General features: G+C 42.8%; 1 protein-coding gene across 1 annotated transcript in view; it reads right to left on the reverse strand.

The window, feature by feature from the left end:
• Positions 1-352: 352 nt before the first annotated feature.
• The window catches only part of tnr (tenascin R (restrictin, janusin)), a 47,311-nt gene continuing 28,744 nt past the window's right edge, over positions 353-18,919 (reverse strand). The window contains exons 20-28 of the mRNA XM_019871672.1: positions 14,896-15,015; positions 12,882-13,025; positions 9,042-9,172; positions 7,472-7,604; positions 6,853-7,004; positions 6,635-6,731; positions 3,551-3,712; positions 2,972-3,135; positions 353-1,028 (exon numbers count right to left, since the gene is read on the reverse strand). Of these exons, the coding sequence (XP_019727231.1) occupies positions 909-1,028; positions 2,972-3,135; positions 3,551-3,712; positions 6,635-6,731; positions 6,853-7,004; positions 7,472-7,604; positions 9,042-9,172; positions 12,882-13,025; positions 14,896-15,015 (1,223 nt within the window). The 3' untranslated portion in view covers positions 353-908. The remainder of the gene's footprint in view (positions 1,029-2,971; positions 3,136-3,550; positions 3,713-6,634; positions 6,732-6,852; positions 7,005-7,471; positions 7,605-9,041; positions 9,173-12,881; positions 13,026-14,895; positions 15,016-18,919) is intronic.

An 18,919-nucleotide genomic window follows, 5' to 3' on the forward strand; every position in this document is an offset into this window, starting at 1 on the left:
TGTCTTTGTCCGGCTATCTATGCCGGTGACGTACGGATTTTTGCACGAATCTCGTCCTGGTTCTGAAACAGTGGAATTACGCTGGCACAACTTTGTCCCAATATTTTTCTTTGATGGCACAGAAGCCAACCTGGAAATAAACGGTGTCAAAGAGGCCCGCGTTGTCCTTTTTACGCGAATGTAATCATGAAAAGGCATCAAATCAAATAGGACGGACGGACCTTTGCCACAATGTCAGTTATAAAAATATATTTATATATCTTACAGTAACGGCCTTTAGCGTTGTTGTTAAAAGTGTTATTGTTAGTGGCTAAAATAACGCATCCTGGCTATTGTTTCTGCTGGGTTTTTGTTTTTTACAGAAAGCAGAAGAATTGTCATTCAAAGAGCGGAATAAATTACATACAGTGTCTTTATCTCCCGGGAGGAAGGACAGCAGGGAAAGACGGCTCTACGTGGATGCGAGGCGGAGACAAACAGAGGTCGGACAATGTTTTCCTTTGATGCTCGCTGCTATGAATCAGATTGCCAACCACTTGCTGCTTCATTAAAAAAAAAAAAAAAAAAAAAATCGGCAAACGAAAGTTTCTTATCGTCACAGCGGCCTCGTCAATTCACATATCATTCATTCGTTCCATATTCAAATAGCAATTTAAAAAAAAAGAATTCCTGACTATTTTCGTTATTTACAACAACAGCAAAAAAAAACTGACAGATTTTTCATCATTCCTTTTGGAGCTTTAAATTGAATCATCAAATCTTCATTTTTTTTTTTTTTTTTTTTTTACTTTCAACTGCCAAATGAAAATGGAAAGGACGACTGAGAACGACGAGCATCATCATCAAAACGGTCGCCCGAGCTCAATCGGTCTCTGCCTCTCAATTAAGAGGGCGCTCATGCAGGCAACCTATACGGGCGCCGACCGCCTCCTCTTGCTGCTGATGCTGCGGAAGTTGAACGGCCGCATCTTCATCTCCACGAAGGGAATGGAGAACTCGTGTCCCTTCCAGTGGTACCAGTTAATTCCCTGCAAGGACAAGCAAGAGTGATTTTGAGAAAGGTGCGTGCGGCGGACAAGGTTGGAAGGACTGCGGAGGCGGGGTCATGTTTCATTTTAAGACATCCACACTTTGCATTGTATCTCAAGCGTGTCCTTAATGGGCGGGTCCCAAAAAAAAAAAAAAAAAAATCTCTGTACGATAATATGTTCTGTGCAACCCCACTAATCTCAACACAGTATTCTGATTAAAATTGCGTTTGTGGAATATGAATTGACGCGTTCACTGCCAGCCATTTTCACACGCTGCCACGTGAAAAAGTAAAAGAAATATATGAATACATACCTGGGATTCAAAGTTAGGATTCTTAAACGACAAAAAAAAATATGCCACTGGCAGTAAATGAGTCCAGCAGAAAAATCCACCGTTATGATCGATCTGAGCGGTCGGCCATTTTGCCTTGTACTGCCACGAGCTGACGACTGAAAATGACATCACAGTGCTCCTCTTGCAAATGCCACATGACCAAACCCGGAAAACAGGTGAGCTGGTCATCAAAATATACACTTTGAAAATGAGGGAAAGTTTCACAGTTTTTCTTTCTTTTAATAATCTTCATCCTGCAGCTTCCATGTGTCCTTTGTGGCTCCTTCGTTTCTCAAAAGGACAGCCGGAAAGCTAACAAGGCAGGCTGGAACGCTCTGGAGGCTTTGCCACTTGGCATGACGCAGCCTCGGCACAAGGCTCAAAGATATCAGTAGCTTGAAAGGAGGACCAGCCCAGCCCTACACCCCCCGCCCCCCTGCGCCTCCGACACACACACACAGAGCCGCTGTGATAAACTGTGGCCTTTTTCCCTCCACATAATTCACCTGCCTGCTCCAGGATGAATTCAATCATTTCCAAGCGTGCAATGCCCCCGGGGGACCGCGGCAGACAGTTTGGATCGATAAATATCACGTCTCATAATGGGCGGACAACTGCTGGAGTAGTTTCGGTCCTTGGGAAGTGTGACCTTTCATTAGAGCTCCAACGGCAGGCCAATCAGTGAAGCCGGCGCAGGGATTCAATCTGATTCACTTACCTAATTAGCCCCCGAGGAGACATTAGAAGTGCGTCGGACCCCGTCTCTTTAAGTGGACAAAACACACTCGCGCGCGCGCACACACGCATACAAGGCTGTGAAGCACTTGGTAACTTGCTCAAGGGCACTTTGATGGAGGATGCCTAGTCCGGAGAGATTGAATCTGTCACTTTCCATCGCCGACCCATTTTGGCGGCAAGTCACATTTTCTCCTGCTTTCATCAAAAGGACCCACTCCATAAAGTACAATCGAAAGAAAGGACATTGCAAGGCATAGCTACTGGTTATTAACTGTACTGGCAGGGTATTATTTGGATTTTTGATGCAATTAAATGAACTACAGGAACAACTACAGACTGTATTGCAGACATATGACACAATCGAAAATATGACACAATCGAAAACAACGCAAATAATAAGATAATGTATAACATCGAATAAAAGGCTTTTGGGGGCATTTCAAATCCTGTTTTGAGGGATCAACGTACAGGAAGTTGCTACCTGATGAATGGAAATAAATTGGTGCAATGGGATTGATTGATTGACCAATTTTGCTATTTTTATGACACTGACGAGCAGCAATAGAAATTCCGACACCTTGGACTAAGCAACTTATTTGTTCCACCGAAGCAAACCTGGATGCACATCAGCATTGTGAAAGAAGTTGATTTGAATTCAAAGCTTCCACACTTCATCTGATAGACTGTTGACCATGCCTCTGTGCTGCTCTTTTGGTTAGGAAGAGTTCAAATGGGCACAGCAGCGTCAACGAGAGCGTCTTAACTTAGATCATGACAGTAAATACTGTTTTTCGGTTTTGTTTCCCCAAATGGGTTTTGTTCAAGCGGACGACGCGGCACTATTTATGGATTTCTCTCTTGGACTGACCTGACTGTGTCTGGACTCGCCGTACTTCCCGTTGAGGTTGGCTCGATGGCAATTCTTGTACCACCACGCTCCTTTGTAGGACAAGGCACAGTTAGTGACAGCTATGTCGTTGTCTCGGTCTTTAGTGGAGAAGGGCCGTCCCTGGTGGTAGCTCAGAGAGTCACCTACGTTTCAAAAGGCGGGGGGAAAGAGAAAGCGAGAGACAGCGGTGTGACATGTTAGTTGCCATGGCTGCATAGAATGCCAACACGCTGCGCTGACGGCAAAGAGAAGTATAAAGGCAGACCGGATTAGACTCATAAGGATGAAATGCCGATTGTAGTTGAGTGGAACAATTTTAAATAAACAGCGTCCTCGAATGCATACAATTCAATCGGAAAAGAAATTGGACTTCAAAGCTGAACGGAACACCCTGAGCAGGAGGCGGCGGTTGGTTGCCGGCCAATCGCAGTAGATATCAAGTTCTACATAATAAATGCAATTGCCGTGCCAATGCTTTCTTGTTTGCGCTAACACCGAAGGCATGTTTAGTGGAAGTCTGCAAACACTCCCGTGTCAATCTAATATCCGAGCACTTACCGGCGGTGCCGTTGTACTCCCCTATCCTGAGCTTGTACAGGTTCCTGGCATCTCCGAGGGAGAATTTATCATAATTGGCGTAGACAGACTCCTGCCCATCCTTCATGTCGATCCTCAGCTCGTAGCGGCCTTGAGCGGAGACCCGCTGGATGTTGTCCAAACCTGCACAACAAGAACATAACATTGCAAGGGGCCACCGTTCACATTGTTTGACTTTTGAAAAACTGCTATGTCGAGCAAGTCACACGAGAGTAAACAATACAACCAACCACTTGAAAAAAAATGATCTCTACATGCGGAGGAACAAATGATCAACTGCAATATCGCATTGGAATGCATCGCAACATTTTTTTTTTTCTTCAGCTGCTAACCTACGTGGTGTGTTGGGTGAGTTACACTGGCAAGGAAACCCAAATGCGAGACCTTGCGTCGCCTTTGAAAATATATTGTCCAGTCCGGTATCTCCGGAAAGGATTTAGGTGTGACGGTTGATAAGGCGCCGTGTTGACCTGAGAGATCAGAATGCCTCTGCTACGCAACTGCAAAAAAAAAAAAAAAAAAGCGAAGATGCCACCATCTACAAGCAGCCTCTCAACTGGACTTTTCGCAGATACAATCGCACAGCGCCAAAGCCTCGGCTGATAAGGACGTGCAATTCTGCTGTAATACGTCAGCGGGAAGCAAATCTAATCTACGGTACAAGTCCAAGGCACTTGAGGTGACAGGGAGATGGGGTGGAAAAAAAAAAAAACTGTTGTAGTAATGAAGGTGGAATAGAACGTTCGCTCGTTAATTTGCATGGCATAACATCGCTGCATTATCAGCCTATCAAAATTTCTTCCATGAATAGTTTCACTGCATGAGTCTCTGCTCTATTCCAAACGCGCGCCGCCATTTAAAAAAGCATTTTGGGCACACGAATGAGTCCTCTTCCTATAACATTAGCAGTAAAATCACCTTGTCACCTTTTATTATCGTCATTGCACACTTGCAAGGAAAAAGGGCGAGGAATCTAAAGAGAAAGCAATGAAGATCGGATGTAATTATAATAAGCGTGGTTCCTCCGGGTTATTACATTGTGAATATGACAAAAAGGAAGAGGGACGGCACTGGACCAGCCTCGTTGGTGGCCAATTGCAAAATACAATACATAACAATGAAGCTTAATCTGCATATTCTTGACCTCGGGCCAATTAAGTGTTTCTTTCAGTGACTAAAGTTCTATAATGTACCATCACGGTTCTGCATGCGTTTGAGTTGATTACTGTGCAGCAAATGGCCGTCCGCGGCAATCTGCGCAAGAGGTAGTGAAGGTCAATGGACTTTGCAATTCTGTCTCTTTTGTCTGAAAATGAGGGGCTATTTAACAGGAGGAAAGCATTACGGGGCAAACAGAATTTTACGTGATTTTAACGTGAGAAGTAGCGGTGAGAGAATGGCTAACCGTGAAGAGTCCTTATGTCTGTTGAAAGACATAAAAGGCTAATTTCTTCCACGTGTATCCTGTATGAGACTGCCTCCACGTGGCCACGGGGGCCCACACCACAAGGAGCAGCACATTGTCCGATGAGCCGATGCAAAAACTGTTGAATTCTTTACATTCTATTTAATTATCTTATCTTATATGTTATTATAAAGTACAATATGATAGAGTGCAATTTTCCAGAAGCCCGAACCGGATTAATGGCGTGGGGTGGGGACGGTTGCTTACAATGAAGCAAAGAGCCTCTCGACATCCTGAGGTGACATTAGGCTGCTTTTAAAAGAAAGAAGTGCTGGAAGGCTGAAAACAGGCAAAGTAAGTCTTTGAACTACAAATGGTCTTGAGTCCTGGAGTGCACTCAAGGGGACATGCAGGCTTTTAGGTTAGAATGCAGATACACTTAATGTCCTGATTTAAAAAAAAAAAAAAAAAAAAAGGCCAAAATGTTGGCAGCTGGGAAAGAAATGTCATCTACTATTTGCTAATAAGAAGACAGCTTCACTTTGGTTCTTTTCTTGTGCGCCATTTTTACATAACATCAGCACACCACCGCTCTGGCAAGTAATAGCTCCACTTTGCTGGATAACCTGCAAATAAATGATTGATTCATACCAGCAGACAGTGATGTTGCGCTATCATTTCCTTTTGAGATAGAACGTTAAGACCTTCTTTTAAAAAAGCCTGTAATGCTGAATAAAAGGGATTGCAGATTGCTCAAAATTGGGGATTGATGTAAAAATGACACCTTACTGCGTGCTTCTCACTAATGGACGGACGGCTGCCTGAACCCTTTCGTATCATGATGTAAAAAAAGTGAGCAGTGAGCATTGTAGTGGAGTGATAATATAATAGAAAACTCCCTGTGGTTGTATTTAATTTATCTAATCAAGAAGCTTTAAAAAAAACAACAACAAAAAAAAAAAAAACCAAAACAAATTTTCTTCCTCTCAAGTTCTTAATGAAATATTCATGTAATAATCTCCTTTAATCATCTGCAGCAAAACAACAACTGCACAAAAAATGTGGCGTTTTGAGGTAACTCATTTGCACATTTAGTCATGAATATGATTATTGTTTCATAATGAGTGGTGGTGGTGGGGGGAGGAGGGGCATCAAAACATTGAGGATGTTTTGTTGGTTTTCCTTTTCAGGATGTGGGGGCGGTGAGATTACAAATACTCAAAGTCTAAAAAAAAAAGGTTTTGCCTTAGTGTTACACAAAGCCAGAATGTACATTTTCTATTTGCAATAATCACGATAATTTCATTGTTATTAATCTTCCACGAATAACTCCTTTTCCATAAAAATACGTGTCCTGAAGGCGCCCCCCAAAAAATGCATCTTAATCCTTGAAAAATTATGATACGTATTAGGACTAGTACCGTTACCTCAGTTTTGATGTGGGCCAACTAGACTACTCTATTTAATTGTCAATCGTGGTGTGAAAGTCGACTAGTTTTTGTGGCGGTACACCGATATTGCCAATCCTAAACATTCTTAAGGAGGCATCAATTTTTCATTCAAATCGAGGGGGATTACAGTATTTGATCAAATACAGTATATGTTTCTTGACCATTTGTGATTCAGCCTGAGAGCCTTACCTAACCAGAATTCATCCTCCAGGTTTCCAAAGCCAACCCGGTAGTCGCTCCATTTCCTGGAAAAATCAGTCAGGCCATTCTGACGTCGTTGAAACACCTGAAAAAAAAAAAAACAAAACAGTGATAACAGACAACATATATACATATACATACACAGTATATATACATGCTCGGTTGTCAGTAAATGTGTGATGGAACCGATCTGGGCAACATCTTACAATCCAGCCTCCTTCGTCCGTGCTCATGTCACAGTACACCTGCACGCCCTGGCTGGGGTCCCTGTTGATGTAAATGGTGTAGACGCCGCTCAGCGTCTCGCCGTTCAGCAGGTGCTGGGCGCAATTTTGAGGCGTCGCAAACAACCGACTCCCTGTAGACGAGCAGAGGAGGAGGAGGAGGAGGAGCAATGTCATACTTGAGAGGATTGGAGCTTTTGCCGCATACATGCATGGCACCTGGAAATAAGTATCGGCTTAGAGGGAAATAAGGATTTTACAGCCCCCCAACCACCACCACCACACACACCCCTAAAGCTGCACTTAAGATGCTTTGTACTAAAACTGGATCAAGTGTAATGTGACGTGAAGTAGCAATGATCTCTATTGCAATACGGTGGCACACTGGTATGGAAGTTATGACTGTTCCTTAAAACACCATTTGTATCGTTAAAATAGGCTTTAGGATAATGCGCTTGAGCCAGGGAACGAATTTCATTTGCCTCCATAGTGCAAACAGTCATACATTTTATTGATTTTTTGCGACCTAGGAGGACCCACAAAATCACCACATGTTAAATCATGAATGTGTTTGTACGTTAGCATGTCAGCGAGCGTGTACCTGTGGTGAAAGTAGTGGAGATGACAGCGCTGGTGTCGAGACCCCTTGCCGCCTGCAGCTTGACGGTGAACTCTGTGGTCTCGGGAAGCCCCTCCAGGCGAATCCAAGTGTCCTCTGCGTCGAGAATCAGCTCCTAGCGGAGAAGAACACATGGACGAGTTTTTCGCACGTGTGAGTTAGACTACAATAGACATTGAAGCAAAAGTAGGTTGGTTTTAACATCTCCATTACGCTGTGCCAAAACACTAAAATTGGAGCGGTCCAGAGAAGCCTTCCAGGTATTTTTCTTCAGTAGCAAAACAGAAAAATGTTTGCCAAAGAAACTCTGGGACACGACAGAAGAAAAGTTATGTTTAAAAAGAAAAACAAGTACCCTCTAGCAACATTTTTATGCAGAAGTTGAGCCGGTAAAAAGTTGTTATGGGGCTGACCACACCATGATGAGAGGTGCTAGCCGCTAGCTAGCTTGCGAGCTAACAGGCTTCTTCAACTCCTTTTCACCAGGGGACTAACGGACACTTATGTATGATGTAAATAACATCAAGCTGTTCTGTAAACTGACAACTCTAACTGGTGACTGCACACTCTAATGGTAGAAATCGGTCTCGTAATAATAACTCACAGTTGCCCCGAATGACCGCTCGAGAAAGCAAATGAAGGTGCTCAAGTTTACGAGCTGGATGTCTTGATGCAGCTTGTTATTGTGTTTATTTGTGCTATTTAGACTGATTGGATTCTTCCCCACATTTGGAAGACGCCTGATTCCAAAATGACGATATTCGCATTTGGGGGAATTGTGTGATTTGAAGCAGGCAATGTAAATGCAGCAATACAGTTTTACACATCAAATATGAAGAAGCACAAATCAATTATTTAACGTGTTTTGAAACGCAATAAATATCACACATTTTCCCGGCAATGTGTCCGTGTGAATTATGCAGGGAAGCAGCTGGTAAATTGTGTCTCTCTTCCATCTCCAAGGACACCGCCGGTTTTTAGGGTCAAGACAAGACATTTACTGCAGGCGAAAGCGAGGATGATATAAAGCCTTACAAGCATAGTGGTGATTTTGTAGGTGTGGTTTACTTCGCATTCGGTCAAATGCCCGGCGGACGTGTGCTTGTCCTTGTGAACCAAAAGGTGAGGAGTTATCTTTCCAAGGCAGCGCTTAAAAACGCAGGGCCATTACAATCTATTATGCGCTGTATATGTTAATCAGATAAGCCACTGCTTCTAATGATAGCAATTTAAAATCTCTGAGGCAAAGGAGCCACGATATTATTGAATTTGTAGCCAAAATACTTTTCGAATACGTGTAAGACCTTGTAGAAAAGGGCACTTCAAATTGGAAAACACTTGATGTCAAACTGCCAAGCATTTTTCAAATTCTCATCACACCAGTTTGATTCCAACACAAGGCGTCATTCATTTCCAAAGCGGATGACCACATGGATGACTTAAAAAAAAATAAAATAAAATAAAAATACATTTTCCGTTGTTACCATGGGAATTTGTTAGATGAGGACAAAACATTTTTTGGAAAAGTAACCAAAGTATGAGTGACGCTTACTTTACGGTTGCCGTCGGCTGACTTGTAGGTGAGCATGTAGTTGTCAATTTCAGAGATGGGCGGTTGCCAGGAGATGAGAGCGCTGCGGTGATTCACTTCGCTGGCTGTCAGGTTCAGAGGGGCGTCCATAGCTGTCCAAAACACAAGAATAGACAAACCATTTGAGCCGTTTCGCTTTGTGATGCCTGGCTTGAAGTACAGTCAATTCTTGTGAAGACATCGTGATCGGTTTGGTTGAAAAAGATCAAGTCAGAAGACAATACAAATTGAAATTTCCAAAGCTCAAGGTCAGGTGCCCGTCTGATCCACGCCTTGTTCGGAAGAAAACGTGTGCGACTCATTCGCCAGATGCACCAGACGATACCATCGGCGGCAATAAAACAGTCGGAGCAGCTGCAGCGAGCAAATGTCACCTCGCGGGCTGTAAATTAATACCCTGGAAATGAGACACGGCGGGGTAACGTTTGACTGAGCCATCGCTGTGTCATTGACGGATAATTGCTTACAAAAGGCTTCAAAGGGACGAGCGGGCTAAACACGTGCTGTAAGGAAAAAAAAAAATTTCCAGGTTACCCGAAGACTTTTTCCAGGATGTTCTTTCCACAGGGAGCTGCGATTTAGAGACGCAACACTGACCCTTCTCTAGCTTGACCCAAGCCGCTTCTTGTTAAATATACAAGACGTTAGCGCGGTACCGCTGACGGGGGCCCTCTTCTAGTTTGTTTTTTTTTCTTTTTTTAGACTTCTTCAACTGCAAGTGTAAGTCTGTAAAAGAATTTGAAGGATGAGGCCACACCAAACTTCACACGCATGACAACACTTTTGCTTGTTTAATCGGATTAACGGGATACCGTCTTGGCTTTGACTCAAAGCAGTCAAAACATTTCTGCTTATCTTATGCAGTCACTGATGAGTTGTGTCGACAACCTGCAAAAATGAACCAAGTGGAACTGAACTAGGACTGAACTGCCTGAGTACAGTTCAGTTGAACGATTTGATTTAACCTTTGTGTGCAATATATTTTACCAACCAAGACTGAAAGAGTTTTTTATTTTATTTTTTTTATTTTTTCTGGTGCTTAGGTACTTGGTGTAAAAGTTTTGAGAACCAAAACGGTAGATGATTGTCATGAACAATGGAGAACGGAAATAACAAATCAATAACAATATGTGTCTGGCAGGTGAGTACATTTTCCAGCATAAACAAAGGAATACAAGTCTCCTAAGCAATTTCTAGCCGATTACGAACACCCCCCGCAGGATTACAGAGAGCGGAGCAGCAAGACCACTTTCCGCATTTGCTTAAAATTCATCACATCCTGAAAAGCAAACGGGTGATTGTCAAGCCCACCAGAGTTTTACCGCAGATTACATCACAGCGCATGGCGGCACGTTCCGACTTTGCCTACACTGCTTTACATAAGACGCTGTGACAGTGCCACAATTTTGCCTCGCTTTCACCACTTTACATCACCTGTGTTTTGGTAACCAACAATGGCTCGTGACCGGCTACGACCTCATTTTCCTGCGTGATAGAAAGAAGATGACTTGAAAATATGTTTTTGGATCAGCTTTTCGCAACTTTTATTGAGCATGCACGTGCGTATCTTACATGAGGAAAATCTTGGTGAACGCAAAATTTAATTGTACCGTTATGATTGACTTTTTAAATTTGGTTTCAGTCATAACGGCCCTCCAAGGGAAACGGCAACTGAAATGTGGCCCATGACAAAAATAAGTTTGACACCCCTGACTTACAGTATTTATGAAAGTCTTCAATTTACAACCTTATGACCGCACTACACTGCCCCCCAGTGGCCTCGGAAGTCATATCGAGGCACCCCTGCGTAAAAGGCTTCTTTCTCAATGCCCACGCTGACCGACGTCAGTTCCCCCTCCTCTCCGCCTATTATTCGTGTGACAACACAGTCATTTAAGTCCCCATCTCAGCAATTCTGATTGGCAGTTCCACAACGGGAAACTTGACATTTAAATAGAGAACTGAGACAAACAGGTGCACGTGAAGATTTAAGAAAAAAGCTCCGGTCTTCGGCGATAGGTGCAAATCTTCCACACATTCCCACCACATTTGATCCCCCTTGCACCTGATTTTTGCCTTTCCCTCCCCACCGCTTATTCCCACATCACCGCGAGCTTTGCTTCTTCATTGCACTCTTTATCTTCTCCATTTCCTTCCTCTTCTGAGTCTATCGTCCCCCCCGACCCCCTTATCTGAAGTTCCCAATTCTGACTGCATATGCTACAGAATGAACCGAGTTTATCTTTCGGTTTGTCTGGTGGAAGCTTTAGTGCCGAGATGACAGACGAGACTTGAAAGGCGAGCGGGCAATATTTCTTTTCAATTAGCATAAATTGACCATGAGGCGCTATTTCTTCATTTCGATTTTTTTTTTTTTTTTTGGAAGCAGGTGAGCAGATGTTCTGCCGGTTTGGCTCGGAATAGGATTGAGCCCGAACATTAACAGAGAGTATAAACAATGCTTTATGGAATGAACAGACAAAGAGGCAGCAGATGGGATCATTTGCTCATGCTTTCGAAATGGGGTATTACTTCACAGGATGGGGGCCCGCTTAATGTCCCCCACCTTCCTTGTTTATAGAGATAAAATAGTAATTCAAATAAATAATGGACCTCGCTTTTTTTTTTTTCTTAGGATTCTTATTGTGTGTGATTGACGGGCGAACGCTCCAGAGCGGACCATTCGAAGTCAGCTGAGAAAGGCTCCAGCTCGCAATGACTCTAAACTGAATAAGCATAATAAAAAAACAGATGGATGGAAGATTCTTCATGTTTTTGTTTTTTTTTTTAATCCAATTAACTTGCCGGATGCCAACAACTCAAAAGGACTGATTATGCGGCATTGAAGTGAGGCTCCCCCTAGTGGTTGGTGTCGTCATCATCAAAACAACCGATTCTCGTGTCGCCTTGTATTGCGGCAAAACAGAAGAATCGGGATTACAGTCGTTCCTGTTAGAGAAGTTGAGGAGCATCCAAATTCAATTCGTAGGTTTACATTTTCAAGACTGAAGAAGACTGAAGGTGACACATCAGGCAGGACTTGTCGTTTCCAAATGTGAAACGCCTTCAACGTTTGTTTACTCGCGTTGCAAGGTGGAGAAGTAAAGCAGCACCGTCATGGTCCTCCGTTGTGTTTCTTAGCCTCATTTATGTTTTCAGGTCTCTGCAGCACTACTTTGACATGTCTCATCTCTGCTACAGGAAACGTTGAAGCTCCTCTGGGAATAAGAACTCCTCAACTTACTTTTTTTTTTTTTATATTCCCAAAAAGTTTGCAAAGTTGCAGCTTTGCTGAACTGTAACAATTGTTCACAAATGTGTTCGTTCTCCCTGGAATGGTGAATATAATTAAAGGTGGAGCAAAGTTTGTGTTGTCGAGTTTCACCATGTCCAATTTAAGATGGATTGACACAGGGAGACAATTCCACTTTTTTTTTTTTTTTCTATCTTGCAGGTAGCACAGTTGGCATGCGTATCATGGCAGCATAAAAAGTCGGATATGTTCATGTGGAATCAGGTCTCTTCCAAATGTGGAGAAATTTGTATGGCTTAAAATACATTAAAATGTATGAAAAAAAGACTTTCAAACACATTCAGGGCCTACTTTTTTTTTTTTTAACCAGGAGCACAGTAGCCATAGGGGCACAGGTAGAAAATTTAAGGGCAGCCACAGTTCTTCAACTTGAGAAGTAAATATTTACTCCACTGATTTTCACTACATTATTGATAAATGGGCTGAGTGCGCGTGTCGCAGAAGTTTGCACTGAAATGAATGGAAATGCCATTAATCTGTTCGCTTACGTGTTTGGAGATTGGAGATGACCGTGCCGCTGGTGAGGGGTCCTTTGGTTGCATAGAGGGCCACTGAGTAGGACGTGCTCGGCTTCAGGTTGGACAGCTGGTGTTCCTGCTTGTTGCCCTCCACGAGAAACGTATCTGCTGTTACTTTAAAAAAAAAAAAAAAAAAAAAGTGAAGATGCCACCAAAAGACTGAAAAGTGTCAAATACATACGTGCATTCATTGCAGTTTAGATTTCATTTCTTCGGAAGGCCACGGTTTGATAACCTTGGGTACTTTGATTGAATGGCAGTTCTTTGGGAGTGCAAACTATAAAGGTTGTCTGCAGTCCAATCCGAATACCTTTGAAATGGCGAGCTCAACTCATCTTTAGTCAATACACCAATCAAAGGAGAAGCTTGTTGACCATTCGTCTAACACTGAATCCATAGGGGCTTGAGTTTGAAAATTGACTCAGAGAGCTGAGCCGTATCCGGACAGGCAAAGAAGCTGAAATAATGAACACGAAGCCGTCCTTGATATTTGCTTTCTGCCAGTTCATAACAATCAGCAAGGACGGTTGAGCACAAGGGACTTTTCACTTCATGGGCAGTTCTGTCAGGTGATCTACTGTATTACATAATCCCATCATGTTGATTCTGTGATACACGGTTGACAGTCCGACCACTAATTTTATTACAACGGCTCGTATTACAAATATTTACTCAGACGACCCAATTTTGACTCGAGGTTTGATCAACGGCGGTAGAAAATACCTGTCTGGCCAGAACCACGCGTTTCAAATCAAAGTCATTTAAATCATCGATTGCAGCAGAATAAGATGACTGTGGGCAAGACGGAGTAACCTGATTATCTCAATGCTAAAGGTTAATGACTACCGACAGTGGCCGAAGAGACAACACTATGCATGTCAAGTAGTTGGAGCGGGGGAAAGGGGGGAGGGGGCAGCCTTGCTTCGATGGATCACGAAGCAAATTATAACTCGAGACCCTGAGAGGCCGAGCGATATGGCTATCTTTCATCTATCTGGATAAGGCTGTCAGACGGTGAGGACACAGGCGGCATGGCAAAAAAAAAAAAAAAAAAAAAACACGCTGCAAGCTAACTACAACGTTTTCACCCGGCCTTAGAAATTCAAGCAAGCATGATGAAGGATGGTGAGGGCAAGACAAATGGGCTCTGCGTCACACATTTAATGGGGAAAAAAACTGGCCGTTTGCCTATTGTGTGGCATCTGGCCTCAGTGTCTGACTGATGAAACAGAGAGAAATCTTGAAGAGAAGGAAAAAAAAAAGACAAAGAAAATCACGTCCTCCAGCGCTCCCATTTGCAAGGGAAGTCAAGAATATGGTTCTCTAATTCCAGATTTTTCTAAATGGTGTCGAGAGAGTGGTTCTCTTAAAGGAGGTCGTTAGCATACCTTAATTGCAGTAGTCCTGTTAAAGAAAGCTCCGTTAAATTTGTCCTTTGAAGCTTTCAATTTGTTGAAGGTAGTGGCCACTACAATGTTGGCTGGTATTCAAGGCATCTTGGTCGGAAATGTGCGATACCCGACAAGCCTCAAGATGCCGTGGAAGTCAAGTCAAAATGTTTCTTTATAATAATATGTTCGATGCGCTCACATGAGTCTAAAACATCGTATTGTGATGTAGATTGCATTTGTGGAATATGAATTCAGCAACAAAATGCACCCGTTTTTTTTTTTTTATCCAAGGGCGGCCATTTTGCCACTTACTGTCGACTTAAAATGACATCAGAGTTGTTCAGGGCTCAGGTAACAACCACTCGCGTGTCACTCGTTTCCTGAATTTGGTCATGTGATATTCGCACTCTGAGTCATCTTCAATTAACCTCACGTGCATATTTCCGGAACGTGGCGGTGGCGCGGGGGAACCTCACACAGGAAGGCCACAGCCAATATACAAAACATGAACTGCGAAGCAGACGTGCTAACCACGAGGTAGCTTCTGTGTGATTCGTCAGCCAATACAAAAAGAATACATCCGGACAACTTACCCTGGTCGTGCGTGAGAGTCAGCACGTAATTGTCGACGTTGGACATTGGGGGGTTCCACCTCAGCAGGGCTCCTTGCGGCGTGATGTTGAGCGCAGTCAACTCTGATGGCATGTCCATGGCTGCAAACGTAACAAGATTTGTAAAATATTCATTTCGTGTCGGCACGTCAATGATCTCTTCAAGTAATAAAGACGTTATTCTCATTTAGAGCGCAGAGATGAAATCCTGTACTCTTGTCGTACTTTTACATCCGCAACTGAGTGATAATTTTTGACTCCGCCGGTATTTTGCATTAGTACCGTATTTTCCGCACCTAAAAGCCTTCCACTTTCTTAAGAGCTCACAGCGAGCCTTAAAATCCGATGCGCCTTGTGTATGGTCATTACGGTAATATTTCGACCCCAAAATGGCTCCTTGCTCGAGACATGCCGACAACGCAGAGTTCAAACTTAAGACGATCGGTTGAACACGGAAATAGAGCAGCGGCGGGAGAGTTCAACGTTAATGAGTCAATTTTACAACTTGCTGTTGGTTAAGTGAACTAGGTCGCTGCTTTATTAAATACGTTTTACTGACATCTGATTGTTCTGTTGGCTTTTCCTTGAGTGTAGCTCCATCTAGTGGATGCATTGTAGATTGCGTCTTATAATACGGTGCGCCCAATGTATGAAAAAAAAATGACAAAATAGGCCATTCATTGAAGGTGCGCCTCATAATCCAGTGCGCCTTTTAGTGTGGAAAATACGGTACCGGTTAATTATGAAACTTCGCCACTTGTGACCACATCTTATGAAAGTAGTGGTGAAATAGTATGCTGCAGACGTTCACCTTCGCCTGTAGTTGCTCAACCTCATTTTAATTCATTCTCAGAGGGCTGAACATGGAAGCAACGGATTTAAATTTGATGAAACCTTTAACCTCACTATTTCGACCCCAATTTCCCCCTCAGGCATGTTATTTTGCCACAGAATGGAACATGGCGGGCAAACACAGAACAGGGAGTGCCGCGCATTGCTGCTTGTGTAAAATATTTAATAGTGTCCTATACTCAGCAGAATTAGAAAAAAAAATGCCGTGGTGACTCTTGAGTCCTTATCACTTGGATAGATGAGCAAACCTGAACCAAGTCATTACTTTAAGTACCAAAAGGTTTAAGCAAATTATGCGGAGGCTTATTCGGTCAATTAGATTGGCAATGGGGAATACATCGAGCGAGACCGGGGGCAAAAATAAATAAATAAATCCAAACCAAATGGGCACCTCTCTTTTTTTTTTTTTTTAATCAAGGTCTTTGATAATCCAATCACCACAGCCCATCTTCTGATTGCACTTTTGAATCACGGAACGGAGCTACAGTGAGTTTGAAAAGTGGATGGAACAACAAGATAAGTCACAGGAGTTCAAGATAAATGGTTTTTCGGCCCGGCTGTTAGCTATTAGTGCAATTCAAGAGAACATTTTATAAACTTAAATCAAAAAACACACAAAAAAAAAAAAAACAAGGAGCAACTTTTCAGTCAAGAATTAATGAAGCAATGATTTGGGTCATTCTTTGACAGCGCAGCACGATGAGAGCGAGATGCATTCAGGTGACTGATCACAACTGTTGCCGGGCCATTCCGCCAAACCTGCGACATTCGCATCGCCAGGAAATAAAACGTATCAATGTACAATGAAATTAACTGTAACTAAATGTACATAGTTTTCAAAGTTGACTCTTTGAGTTTTTATTTTTCTGTATATTTGATTTGATGGGATGCCGCATGCCGCATGTGTGTATGCTGAAGACACACTCCCGTCTTTTGGTTTGGAAGTTGTGTTTCTTGTTCGCAAGTCCTGTCAGCACTTTGCACTGTACCGCAACGTGCTAATTAATTGGCAAAAAATTAGCCGAGCTGTCTCACCCGGCACGGTCTGATGTCACACCGTTTACGTGCCGCCACAGTGGAAATGCAACCGTGATCGGGATTTACAGGACCTGCTCCAAGCCGTACCGAGAAGCCAATAACAACAACAGAAGCAACTTGTACCACGCATTATTGACATGAATGCATTTTCATCCCGGTGTCTTTTAGTGCGCTCCCGAATACATTTATTACTCTTCAGGAAAAGCTTTGATAAGTCCTTGGCTGGACACGGCAGTCTCGGAACACACCAGCTGTCCTGGGTGACCGTGAGGTCATTCTAATTTGTGCAGTGCCCGTGGCCACGATGTAGACCGGATAGAGAGGACACAGCAGTTCTTCCTGTCCTGACCTGTCATTACGATTCAAATAACAGTTCTTCACCAACACTTGGAGATAAAACGGGAAGAAAATGTCACGTCACAATAATTGGTGTCATTTAGAATTTAAGACAACTCTGCAGTCCGATGTATTGTTTGACATTATTAAAACAAGCAGCAACTTAGGTGAATTTTCATGTGTGCGTGACCCTACAAAATGTTATGAAAATGAGCATGACGACAATGTGATATTTAATTATAGTGGGGGTGAAACACTGCAGATAAAAAGAGGCTTTATAAATGAATCCTATTTTAATAAATTCTCATTACAGTCGTGTCTTGAGATATGAGCACTCCATGGCGGCAGTGAACTCAACTCACTTCATAACAAGCAGCGGGCGGGCAAACAAAAAAAAAGTTTTCAAGCTGGTTAATGTCACAACTTGGTCAGTTTACCATCAAACTAAATTAGCTTCATGGTACCACATGGAAAATGCCATAAATAGGCTAATAAATAGCACCGATGTGTCCGCGTTATAAAGCTTTGAGCAACAGCTATTTGAACACAAAGGGTGCCGCAACACATGTAAACACAATATAAAAATCCACAAATATAATTTTTTTTAAATGAATATGAAAAACAACAAAAAACAAACAAGAAAAGACAACCGCTTCACACAGGCATCAACATTATATACATTTTTTAAACCAAGTGCAGTAATAGGAATATGATTTCAAGCTTATATTATAATATATATCAAAAAACAACATTCAAGTGGGCAATACTCAAGCTTTTAAAGAACCTTTGTCAGCTCATGCACCCATATCCATTGAATCAAACCGTTTTCCTCATATATTCCTCCTTTTGCCAGTGGATGTGCAACAGGACTTGAAATACTGCCGATTTTAACCTGATAGCCGTAACCCATCGAGCTCAGTGTTCTTTGGGAAGCTGATAAATGAGCCAGACTTTAACGGCCTTTATTCCAACTCCAGCGTTGGGAGGCGAGATCATTTATTAAAGGCCCTGACATTTTGCGTATGAGCCCCTTGTTAGTCGTTAAACATCTCATCACAGAGCCCATTTATTCTCAAGCCAAACAGTTTTTCCCCAAATGCCAGTACATTAAGTGTTTGGCGGAAAAATGAAATATAGCTTCCTGCTTTTCTTATGTGCTCTGATAATTAAACAGTCATTGCGTATTTTTCCCGTGTAATGTTGGATCACGATTGTAAATCCCTAGTGTGCAATTGTTAAGAAAACGACATTAAAGGATCCCTGGATGGCTGTTGTGTTGAGAATGTTATTTACCGATTCTAACGAGCTTGACTATGTTCTTTGCAGCCACTACAATCCTGGCGGCTCTGCTTCGCAATCACACGCTGGATTGTTAGGGTCCCATCACGGAGAAGTGTGGGTGCAAAAACAAGAATAAGATTACAAAGTGGGGGAAAGAGCAAGAAAAAGAAAAAGAAAGAAGTCTTGAAGCTTTATTTTTTTGCCCCTGTTTCAATGAATTCTTGAACCTGGATTTTCTTTGCAAATCACGTCCCATTGACATGCAAACACACCTTCTGCTCTGCTCTCCTGAGCTCCCTTCAGCTCTCTCCTCCCTTACACACACACACACACACACACACACACACACACACGTGGGTTAATTTTATGCGAAAAGGGATTCTTTGAATGCGTGAACGCGTGTTCCATATTTCTGTGCATTCATGTGGAAGCGCGCCGTGCCACTTGATTCCTATTGCAAAAATAATCAGAGAGAAACCGTGGGGGGGGGGGGGGGGGG

The sequence above is a fragment of the Hippocampus comes genome, unplaced genomic scaffold (assembly GCF_001891065.2).
Source record: "Hippocampus comes isolate QL1 unplaced genomic scaffold, H_comes_QL1_v1.1 scaffold217, whole genome shotgun sequence".
Lineage (NCBI taxonomy): Eukaryota > Metazoa > Chordata > Actinopteri > Syngnathiformes > Syngnathidae > Hippocampus > Hippocampus comes.